Source organism: Xenopus laevis, chromosome 2L (genome assembly GCF_017654675.1).
Source record: "Xenopus laevis strain J_2021 chromosome 2L, Xenopus_laevis_v10.1, whole genome shotgun sequence".
Lineage (NCBI taxonomy): Eukaryota > Metazoa > Chordata > Amphibia > Anura > Pipidae > Xenopus > Xenopus laevis.
The window spans coordinates 96,805,182-96,817,596 of record NC_054373.1 but is presented as its reverse complement, the minus strand read 5'-3'; the positions used below and the strand labels follow the sequence as shown (position 1 = coordinate 96,817,596).

At 39.0% G+C, this 12,415-nt stretch overlaps 1 protein-coding gene across 3 annotated transcripts in view; it reads right to left on the bottom strand.

Moving 5' to 3' along the window:
* The window catches only part of usp32.L (ubiquitin specific peptidase 32 L homeolog), a 112,183-nt gene extending 103,476 nt beyond the window's left edge, over positions 1–8,707 (bottom strand). Inside the window, exon 1 of one of the 3 annotated variants that reach the window (XM_041582229.1) lies at positions 8,660–8,707. In XM_041582229.1, the coding sequence (XP_041438163.1) occupies position 8,660 (1 nt within the window). In that variant the 5' untranslated portion in view covers positions 8,661–8,707. Of the gene's footprint in view, positions 1–6,521; positions 6,820–8,659 lie in introns of those variants that run through there. The other 2 variants (XM_018246844.2, XM_018246845.2) reach the window with 2 other exon arrangements.
* Between the last annotated feature and the right edge of the window lie 3,708 nt (positions 8,708–12,415).

Here is a 12,415-nt window from a genome sequence, read left to right as displayed (position 1 = left end):
AAAGTATTTATGTACAGTTCAAGAGGACCCGCATTCCTTGGTTAGTGAACCAAAAATGTCTTTATTTTTCAATAAAGTTTGAAAAATAAAGACATATTTGGTTCACTAACCAAGGAGTGCGGGTCCTTCTGAACTTATATATATATATATATATATATATATATATATATATATATATATATATATATTTTTTTTTTTTTTATTATTATTATTATTTTTTTATTTATTTATTTATTTATTTATTTAAAGAAAACATGATAAACCAGCAGAACAAAAAGAATCATTCCCCCAATTGCAGGTGCAGTCTAATATAGATAGGGAAAAACAATTTTATTATGATAGAGGCCCTTTAATAAATGATATGTAATTTATTCAAGGGCACCTATCATAGTAAAAATTGCTCCCAACCAGAGGTGCAGGCTAATAGAGCTATTACTCAAGGTGGAGGAAACAATACTATTTGGGACAGAAAATGCCTACACTGCAAGCAAGCTCTTGTTGCCGGCTGCCATGTTTGATCAGACACATTATGAGTAAGTCACCCAGCTTGTTCATTATGTAAGATAGTGGAAAAAATCTCATAATGATTGAGCTGGGACACTCCTCATTATTCACATTCTAAGGGTCCCAACATAGCCCAAATAGTATTGTTTCCCCCTGCTGGAGCGTAGGCTCTACTAGATGCTCTTTAAGGGATTCAAATCCTATAAAGCTGGCCATAAACAAACCAATAGCATCTTAATAAGATTATTGGTACATGTATGGCAGAGATACAGTATGGGCAAGTTGGTTCCTGGACCAGTCAGGCTTAAACATTTCATATGTGGAAGCATCATTCCTTCCAGTGCATCGATCAGAGAGAGCACTCTATCAACCTACATATGGCTGCCTTACGTCTTGGTTGAGACTAGAATGCAAATTGCTAAATATATCACAGAGAATATTGATTTCATATAGACATGAGTATCATGGCTTCTCTTTATCCCTATTACTAAATATAAATATATATATATATTTATAGGTTTTGGCACTTCTCTTTAAAAAAAACACTAGTTTAAGACTATCTACTCTACTAATGCTTTTAAGAGAATTATTTATAGTAAGTTGATTTAAACTATATACCTTATGTTTATATTAGTATAATGGGGCATGTTGTCTCTGTATCTGAATAGTATGTGATATTTCTAATGTTGTTAGCAGCCAGATTCCTGGCCTTTTGTTAACCAGTGCCTTTAAATAGCAACTGTTTTATTTGTATTGCACGGCTTTACAAAGTGACACAAATGTGACTTGTACACACACAAACAAGCATGTCTGTCTAAAAAAGAAACAAACTAAAACAAGACACAGTTTACACAAGAGCAGTGTTCTCTTCAGAAAAAAAAAAAACTGGGAAAAAAATATATGCCCACACCACCTCTCAAATAATATTTTTTTTTCCTTGTTTTTCAATTCCTGATAGGACGGTGTGCTTCAGCAAATACAGCACACAGTCCTCCCAGTTTTTATATGCAAAGTTTTCTTCAAAATCATGATGTGGGGGCTGAGCGGGGACTTAGCGGAGCTGGGCGGCAGGGGAAAACAGCCGAGGTGATGTTCCCGGTTAACACAGCCTGGTGAGAATTCTGAAGAGTGTGACCCAAAGCTGCCAAATTCAAGCATGTTATCATGGAATATAAATTTACTTTGAATAGTCTTTTAGATCATACATAACAAATAATACACAAGGGACACTTACACACTCACCCTAAGAGTTTACTTTCCCTTTCTTTAACATTAAGGGGTCTATTTATCATGCTGTGTAAAAGGTGGAGTGAAGTATTACCAGAGAGGTTGCTCATAGCAACCAATCAGATTGTTGCTTTTGTTTTCCAACTGTTGAAATCTAATGGCAGATTAGTTTCCCTGGGCATCATCACCGGTAATGCCTCACTTCACTTTTTACACAGTATGATAAATAGACCCCTAAATGATCATTAAGGGGTTACCTCTACCTTTTAGAGATAGCATCCCTGCTTTAATTTATGATGCATCTGCATAAGGTAGAGTTTACCAAACGCTTTTAAAAACATATGGGATCTCTTGTCTGGAAACCAGAGATCCAGAAAGCTCCAAATTAAGGGAAGGCCCTTTCTCACAGAGTCCATTTTAAGCAAAGAATTCTAATTTTTAAAAATGATTTACTTTTTCTCTGTAATTATAACACAGTACCCTTGTAATTTTGCAAAAATATATATTGGAGGCAAAACAATCGTAATGGGTTTATTAAATGACTTAATTGTTTTTAACAGACTAAAAAGGACATATGTTAAAAAAAAAAAACAAGAATGTGCCAGTGCATAATACTCTTTTAAATATAGAAGGAAAGTGCTTAAAAAAAAGTTGTGTTTCTGGTTGATTTATTTAAAATGTCTCCAAAAATCCTACTAGTCCTCCCCATCTATTCCTGCTGCCTCCTTTCCCAGGCTGTGTTGGGGAGTTGGAGGCACCTGCACTGTAGGATAGGGACAAATCAGCAGCTAGACCTGATAGGGAACTGAAGCCTGTCTTTGCTTGTGTGACTGCAGGGTTGTGATTGGCTACCCCGCTCCTACTGTGCTTCTGGCAGGGACAGTTAGGACACAACCACCCCTCATTTGAAACACGGACAGGGACCATAGTAGATCTATAGGGAACTCCAATAGTGGGGCCATTTATAAAGATTATATAAATTTTTTACCTAAAGTGAATCCAACACCATATATAACTGCCTTCAAGACTGGGGAATTTTTAATTATATGTCCCCTTTAAGGTATGGAGAATTATAAAAATATCCCTTATCCAGAAAACCAAGCATTCTGGATAATAGATTCCACACCTGTACTTGTACACAATTCAAATAGCACACACTCAGCCCACACAAGGTTCATAAAACACCCAGTAGAAACCAGAATGTTCACAACCAAACAGAGTGCTATTTTTGAAGAAATATTGCTATTGGAAAAAATCGATCCTTTCTATTATTACATTATCATAAGAACTTGTATACATGATGCACGCACTCACTCACAGAAAGCATATTAAACCATTGCACTTGATGCATCAAGTAATATTGAAAAATAAATTATGCATGAGGCATTTTTGCTCATCAGAGGAAAAGTGAAAAGAAGAAAAAAAAATACACAGACAAAAAGAAAATAGGTAGCACTATTGTCTTGAACCAAAACTCCCAGAATGCACTGAAAGACAGCACTTTATCAACAGCTGGAGAGCTGCAGGTTGGATAGCCTGGATATTGTGCATACATGCATTGGCAAACCTTCAGTTCTTCTGGTTGGATACTCTGTAATGAAGAAACAGGCAGAGGCAGGTGGAGTTCTATAAAAATTAATTGATGGCTTTATACTTCTAACCTATCAGCTGTTACTGCTTTACATAACAAACAATGTGCACTTTCACATGTGTTATTGAGTACAAATATATCTAGGATCATGATTTGTAAAGGCTACCATGCTAATGTAAATAAACCATATATGACTGAGCCATTGCGAAAAATGCAGAATATCCTCATTACCCATAACAGCAAATGTACTATTAATCCTCTTCATATATATCTATATCTATATCTATATATATATATATTATTCACAGTAACTAAAGGACTGAGAAATTCGTAGGGACATAGCGAAGAAGAGCACCAAAATATTCTGTAATACTGAAAAAAGATGTATACACTACACATACAGATTACATGCAAAAATACAACAAGAAAACAAGTAAAGAGGAGCCTGCTCCAAAGAGTTTATAACATAAAAGATGCACATGTTACGAAGTCTTATCAGATATTTTCGTCCACTAGATGGAAAAAAATTGATGAAAATTTCAGAACATACAGAAATTGTGATGTCATACAGGAATGTTTATGGCACCACTGAGAGGTCTGAGGTCATAAATACACCTTGAAGGCCACTGACCTGCAGTCTGACAAAAGTGATCTAAGATTTAGATAGACATCAATCTATAATGTAATGTGGACAACTGCTTAACTAGAAGTTACAAGGCTATCAAGTCAAAATCTTTTTTACTCAACCCGTTGATGCGGGCCTCGATTCAAGGAGAAAATCAAATTTTGGCCACATATCTGTTGGGCAGGCCCATCAGCTGGCACCATGAACAAGCCAATAGGCTTCCAACTCAGAGCAGAAGGACCGAGTCAGCAGCTTTTACCAACCGGTGTATGGCCATCTTAATTGAAAGGTTTACTAGCACTTACAGGATGAATCATTAATTTTCAAGAAGACAGGTTGCAATAAGTATGAACGAACTCTTGCAGCCTTTGAACTGTTCAGATACACACAGGCACTTACAAAATGCTATGTGTCTCTTAGCAGGAAGAATACTCATACTGGAAAGCACCTGTCAAGGGAGAACTAACTTATAATAAACATAAAATAAATATACACAAATGCTTAACTGAGAATGTATTTTTTATAAAAACAGGTTTCATTTAAAGATCCCCAAACTCTTATCTTATTGAATTGTGTATGGGGCAAAAATTAAGGGCTACAGCACACTAGGTGATTAGGTGCCCATGATAAATCTGTGCTACTGCAGGCTACTAATACTTTACCATTGGAAATAATGTAAAGCACTGGTGGGAAAACATACAAGGTGCTTCATTCTTCCAAAGTAGTCCAAAGTTGCCATGCGAAGAAACTTCGGGCTACTTTGATAAACAAAACAAAAAATGCATGTTTTCCCACCATTGATTTACATCAATGGGCAACAAATCTCCTTCTCTGCCATCAGCCAGGCCCTACTACACAAATATCTGATTACCTCTCAGTATTGTTTTGGTAAATGTTTTGGTTTGGAAATCCCCTCAGGAGAGGTCTGCCATCAGAATATGGATGCAGGTCTTTCAACAGGTAGCCCTTACGCAATCCAATTGTTTGCCCCAAGGGACAAAAAAAAACAAAAAAAAACAACAACAGGTCAGTGCAATATTGCTCATCTACTAATCTTGCTATCTAGGCAAATCAATCTTAATGTGTGTGGCATATTTAGGGGCAGATTTACATAGGGTTAAATATCGAGGGTTAATTAACCCTTGATATTCGACTGCCAAATGTAGATCCTTCGACTTCGAATATCGAAGTTGAAGGTTTTACCACAAATAGTTTGATAGAACGAAAAATCGGTTGATCGAACAATGAAATCCTTCGATTTGAAGGATTTTAATCTATCGATCGAACGATTTTTCTTCGACCTAAAAATTGTTACAAAGCCTGTGGTGACCTTCCCCGTAGGCTAACATGGCACAGGCCTGGACTGGCAATCTGTGGGTTCTGGCAAATGCCAGAGGGGCTGCTATAAGGTCCCATAGAAAGTCAGTATTTAGTGGGCTGGTGGGAGCTGTTTGGGCCTCTATGTGGGCTGATTGGGCCTCTGTGTACCTGAAATGCCAGGGCCTATTTTAATTCTCAGTCCGGACCTGGGCACCTCGGTAGGTTTTAGGTGGCGAACTAGGGGGTCGAAGTTTTTTTTAAAGAGACAGTACTTCGACTATCGAATGGTCGAATATTCAAATGATTTTTAGTTTGAATCGTTCGATTCGAAGGTCGAAGTAGCCAAAAGAATACTTCGAAATTCAAAGTTTTTTTTTATTCTATTCCTTCACTCGAGCTACGTAAATGGGCCCCTAAAAATCAGGCCTTTGGTTTATAGCACTGGCGGGCAATCCATGGTATTAGTAAACTGTAACTGAAGACCAACAAGGTGCGCTAAAAAATAAAAAGTCTAAAACATCTTGAGCATTAAAATTTCCCGGTCTCTTACACGTTTTAGTTTATGTTGATAGAATTAAGATTTGTTAGTGGTTACACATTTCAAACAATCGCCAAGTATCAATAGAAGGTCAGTATCCTATTTGTGTATGTGGATAATAACACTGAGGGCCCGGACTGGCAGTCTGTAGATTGTAGTAAATGCAAGAGTGGCTGCTGTAAATTGCCATGGACAGTTACTATTTCTTGGGTCTGAGAAAGGTTGTTTTGTCCCCTGTGTACTTCATGTGTCAGGGCCTGTGCTTAATCTCTTTCTGATCCTGTATCCAACTTGCACCACTGTGGAGTTTTGCCTTGGAAATACCTGTTTGATCAGTATATAGAGACAAGGTGAATAATGTGGCACACTGCCCATGCAGCAGGTATTACAGGCCACCCACTGACACAATGAGGAGCTAAGTGAGCAGAGATGCTGGAAGTGTGCAGGCTGAACACAGCAGCTTTTATACATTACACCTTTGTTTCGAGAAGAAGAAATGTAATATGAAATGATCTGGTTTTACTTTAGGGAATGCAGCCCTGCAACTCACTAATGGTTATTACCCCGCTTACACTCTCCGTCTAATAAATCAGCCTTCGAACCTTATGTCCCTCCTTCGTATGAAGGGCCACTATCAGATGAGCAGAATCCATAGATCCCTTCTAATCTCCTGTCACTTGTCAAGCCTGTCACCCTCAGGCAGGTTTAATCCTCACCTCGTTTCACTGCTTCATCATACGTCAGAAAGCCGATCCGAGACTCCTTGGCCCCCATGATAGCACTTCAGCACATAAGAATATTCCCCTCACTCCATGTTTCCTTGGGCACCGCGCCACACTGCGGGTTCCAATTCGTGCCGCTCCTAAAACCTGCTGCTGGCGTAATCAAATCCTGTCGCCCGGCTCATCACCTGCTTCCCACACTCCAAGCGACTACTGCTTATCCACCTACTGCCGTTGCTTCCTGCTAACGAGAGACCCGCCCCTTCACCGAATATGACCAGTCACATGATACCGATCAGAACGCATCCCCCATGACCCCGCCCCTAACTCGTTTGCAAAAAAGGAAACGCTAATCCTTCCACTCTCCGCCTTGTATCTTACATACGAGGCCCCGGGAATGTTGACTGTACCTACGGTTGTTGTATATTTAGGTAGGAAATTGGAAGCGCTATTGATCACGTGAACAGAAGCGCTTATCCGCCATTTTACTTTTGGGCAAAGCTAAATCAGGCTTCTGAAGGGTCCTGGGTACGATGTATGTCAATCAGCGTCAAATGCAACCCCACATGCGATCTTCTATGAATTTTGAAAAATCAGCGTCCTCACATCTTGTAAACGTTATAGAATACAATGTTGGTTTCTTTTCCAGCTCCTACGGACCAAATAGGTTATGGGCGTGAGCTTCCGTACATAGGCAGTGCCAGAGCGGCGTTGCGCTTGTTCTCTATATTTCTTCAGGACAATCTCTGCCTTCTTACGGCAGAAAAATGTATATCCCTCTAACTTCTGTTTTTTTCTGTGCTGCTGGAGTGAAGCCTCATCTGAAAGGATAGAAGAAAATGTGCAGATGCTGGGACCAGGCATACTTGCTACTGATAACTTGCCTCCCAACATTCCAAAAATGGAAAGAGGGACAAAAAGTTGCGCTGTGTGCAGAGCGGCTGAATTTTGACGACGCTCATTACACTTCCTAAATACCATGTCTAGTATAAAATTTGGCAGATTATGAAGGTTTGCTCACATTTCATATGTTTTCATGTGTTTTGGTTTTTGCTTATGCTAGTCTCAGTTCTCCAAAGAGGCTTGCTTAGCTTAAATAGTGACAGTTGTATCTTTGCTGATCTTAAATTCTTACCGAAGTATCCAAATGCAGCTGCCAAGTGTTCTTTGCCAAAAAGCTCCCGTAGAAAACGGGACATTTGGGAGGTATGAGATAAGATACACATCTGCCTCATAGCTTATTAGCTTTATTGTAAAAGAGAAAAAACAGTGTGTATCTAAACTACCAATCAGCCCCACATAATGTATTGTATCAGTGTTTAGTTCAATGAGATTATATGGCATCACAAGTGCCTGGGAATAGGGCATGCAGACCCTTTAGGTCACTATACATGGATTGCGAGCTTGTTCACTAAAATAAAGTAAACGTTTAATAGTTTGGTCCAACAATATAGTTTCAAGCTGTATTGAGCTTACATAATTGTTCTAGCCCTAGTGCCCTCAAAGCCCATTTTGTTAGATTCATGTGTAGGGGTCAGAGCTGATGCATGATTTGTGTTTACCTCTAGGGTGCTTTTAGTCACATTGTCGCACCCTAGTCAAAGCAAGCAAAGCAATAATGGAGGTTCCACAGGAAAGCCTTAGGGCAGGACTCCATAGATGATTCCGCAATCCGATGTACTGCACAAAACTGCAGGCGTCACGTCGGATGCGACGGAAATAAGTAATGCTATTGTAGGATCGTGTCGCATTGTTAATGTTACACAACTGTCTGATGCAGACGCAACGTCTGCATCTGACAGTCGCGTTGCATCAATGCTGTGACACGATCCGACAATAAAATTACTTACCATCTGACGTGACGCCTGCGTTTTTGTGCAGCGCCAAAATCGTCTGTGGAGTCCTACCCTAAGTGGGAACAGACTGCCGACTGTCTGGCCCAAGTATATTGAATATATAAAAAGTTTTCTAAAGATTTAAAGCTTATTCCTGTTCCCCCACCATGTGACCCCCCACCCCCTGAGTTCATCTTGCAGAAAAACTCCCTGCTGCTCTTACAAGGGGTAGTCCAACCTAAAAGACAAGAGGAGGTGTCCAAATTTGCACCCAGTGAATACTGTATGTTTGCTTACTTTGGACCCCAGTTTGGTGTTGCTCTATGTTTAAAAACAAGCTGGCCCAGGGTAATATGATAGTTACTGCTGCACCAACATCTTCTTTCTTGTCCCGGAATCTGTGCTGTGGCCCTGGCCTGTGAAGAATAGGAAAAGTTCAGCATTTTTTTCTCTGCGTTCTGCTGCTTATAGGGGAAATACAACCTTGTGAACAGTGACAGGTGGATCTCAATAATTCTGGTTACTATACATATAACACCTACATGCGGATCAGAGAAAACACTCTGTGTCATATATTAGATTAGCACCCATGGAATTTTAGCTGCTCTCTGATTGCTTGGCTTTAATTACCCCAGGCAGGAGTTTTTAAGCAAGAATATGAATATGTAAGTCCGCCTTGGACAAAAGCTAGACCCAAATGGTGGTTGTCCAACTGCATTGATCCCTGCGGGTTTATAAAGTGGTAGAATTTCACTGGCCCATAGAGTTCATTGCAAAGGGAAAACCCCATAAACTGACTCAGATCCAAGCCTCACCACCATAATACTGGGACAGTCAGATGCAATGCTACAAGAAAGGAACGCATTGTAAATGATGCAGTTCCCACTCCGAACATTTTCAGTGCAATTGTATTCAATTCAAACTGCAGTTGTTCACAGATTGATAAATCAACCACAATTGTATGTGGAATTATAAGGAAACAAAATGCTGCATTGTGTGTGCACGGCACTGCATTGTTCATGATCCTACATAGTTTTGTGAGTCAGATCATTATGTAAAGTTAGGCTTTAGGATTGAATGAACAATGCCTAGTAAAAAGTTACATGGAAAAGGTGATACTGTTGAATGAGAAACAAGTGATTTATTTGGTGGTTGATTTACTGTGGTTTGTAAACTTTCCAAACTGCTCAGCTTACATTTTATAAGCTTGTTCGACAAAACACAGAAATTAGAGGCCTTTGCTGTCACACAGCAATACAAGAAAGCAACAACAGAGAATACCTAATTGGCAAGGGGACAGGAATTTATTGAGGGCATGGCTGGGATCCTGGTGGATGTTCAGTGTCACGATTTGTTAGCAAAACAAACCATCCTCCCCAAGGTTCAGAGGGTTGGGTGAGCCCTAAACAGATATTGCCGTATAGCCCAGTAACATCTAGCTACAACACTAAGAATCTAGTTATGCCACTGCAGAGTTGGGAGCTGGTCACACAGAGGGGGTTATTTACTAAAATTCAAAATGCTTGATGCAATTTAAAATTATATTTCATTAAACAAAAAACATCTCAAATGATTTAGCCTTATGCGTTTCATGCATTATGGGCACTTAATTATAGACTTTTTATGAAAACATAGTCGACCCAAACGACCCTTCCACTAATTGAACTCATCAATGGTTTTTATCGGGAAAAAAAACAGAGCAACAAAACCATGCATCGATTCGTACCGTATGATTGATGTTACAAAAACTTGACTATCGAATGTTCAATTTGAAAATTAGATTTATTTCAAGTTAATCGGACGAAAACCTTGGCTTTATCAGATTTCATGCGCAGATCACGATGTCAAGAATCAACTTCAGGGACATCAGCCACTGACTTCTACATGACCTCAACAGGTTCGAGATGACATTTTCGGATTTTAGGCAGCTTTGGGGTATAATAAATCTCTAAAAATTCAAGTTTTTTTTTCCACAAGAAATTCGAGTTTTTCTCTCTAAATCCTTGGCCAGATAAATTTGAGGTTTAATAAATGGGCCCAAGAGTGTTGGCTCTGCTTCTCTGCTTCTCTGTGTCTCTTTTTTTTTAGCAGCTCCTTATTGCTGCATTGATAGGCACAGCTTCCTCCTTAATGCAGGCACATTTCAGGGCCTTACAGTTCTGTCTAATCAGTGAATAAATGGATAACACAAATCTACAAACACTGTAATGCTATGCCAGACAATACAGATCTCGGCCTGCAGCGAAACACGGGAGAATCTGCTCCTTTGCTGTTGCCACCTTAATGCGTTGCCTTAGATTTTTGCACAAATTGCAAAATCTCGAATTCCGGAGCCAAAATCTGCCACATCACCTGAGTCAGGGCAATGTATTCAGGTTCACAGAGAAAAGCAGTGGAGTGGATTCTCATGGGGCCAAGCTCTGTATCATCTGGCCCTAGCCTTAGCCATTGTTATTTTCTTTCTTCCCCCAACAAGAGAAAAAGGATTGTACTATTTTTCCTTTTTGATTGAGTACGGTTACAAACACAGCAACTATTTCACACATTTCTGCAAAATAGGTGGATAACATTTTTATCCAGCTGGCAAGATTTGATGCAAAATCTGCATATCATAAAGTAAAACTCAAACCAGTAGTCCTTGACTTCGGCATACATATTGGTAAAGATGAGGCACAGTACACTGTTCTTTTCTAACTAAGGAAAATGTTTTATTGTTAGCAACCTAATTTATTTTCAAATAAATGTGCAGTATCCCCTGCTGGGCAACTTGTGAAGCAAATCCCCGCTTGTCTGTTCACTGATGCACCTCCGCTAATGTCTCACTGTAGTACCAGTGTCACGTCCAGTAGCGTGTGAAGTCACATCTGCCAATGCCAAGCCAGTACCCCTCACCCCTCAGCTCTACTGCCAAATGTGTGTGGCTAGGGGCACTTATTTTAATGTATCATAGCCGCCCAAAACCTGCCACCCTTGGCACGGGTCCTGGGGTGCCTCAAAAAATGTCTTAGTCAATTAGAAAAAGACAAATAGAACTGAAGTTTAGTTATATTTAGTAGAACAGCAGCAAATCTAGGCTTGTCTTTAGATGTCACAATATATTACTAAGCCTGTTGTTCGCTAACCACACGCTTTCTCTGTTCATTGTATTCGTGAGTAATCAACAAATTCTCCTTTTCTTTTTTGAACTTTTATAAGTAGTGTATTGTAACCCGTTAGAGTTCCGAATACAATGGGGGGAAGTCACAAAAGTGGAGTAAAAGTGGTAGTAAAATACTTTCTCCATATTCACAAACAGAAATCCGCCTAAATTCCGACTCAATCGACACTTTTCATATTTTAGGGAAAGAAAGACAGTCTACAGACACCTTTATAAATTTGTCTTTCAAACAACATAAAATTTTCTCTGACATTTTAAAAATGGAGTAAAGCTCATTTTAACTCTAATTCTTATAACTTGCTCTGCTTTGGTTCGCCCAATTTTCATTCCACACCTCTTGTAGGTTCCCCATTGGGGAAATATTAGCATATTAATAGGGATTAGCATTTTATAGTCAGGGCACAAATTTCTGTCTAACCCTATAGGTGTAAAATCCTCATTAACAAAACAAGTACAACACTGAATAAACAAAAAAAGTGTATTTTATACAATTTGATATGTAAAAAGTTTTTAACTCACACTTGCATTATGTTACTAGTTTTATCTTAAAGGGGTGGTTCACCTTTAAGGTAACTTTTATTATGTTATAGAACGACCAATTCTAAGCAACTTTTCAATTGTTTTTTATTATTTATTTTTTATAGATATTTCCCTTTTTCTTCTGACTCTTTGCAGCTTTCAAATGGGCATCACTGACTCCCTTCTAAAAAACAAATGCTCTGTAAGGCTACAAATGTATTGTTATTGTTTCTTTTTATTCCTGATCCTTCTATTCAGGCCTCTCCTATTCATATTCCAGTCTCTTATTCAAACCAATGCATGGTTGCTAATGTAATTTGGACCCTAGTTAGCAGATTTCTTTAGATGCAAATTAAAGAGCTGCTGAATTAAAAGCT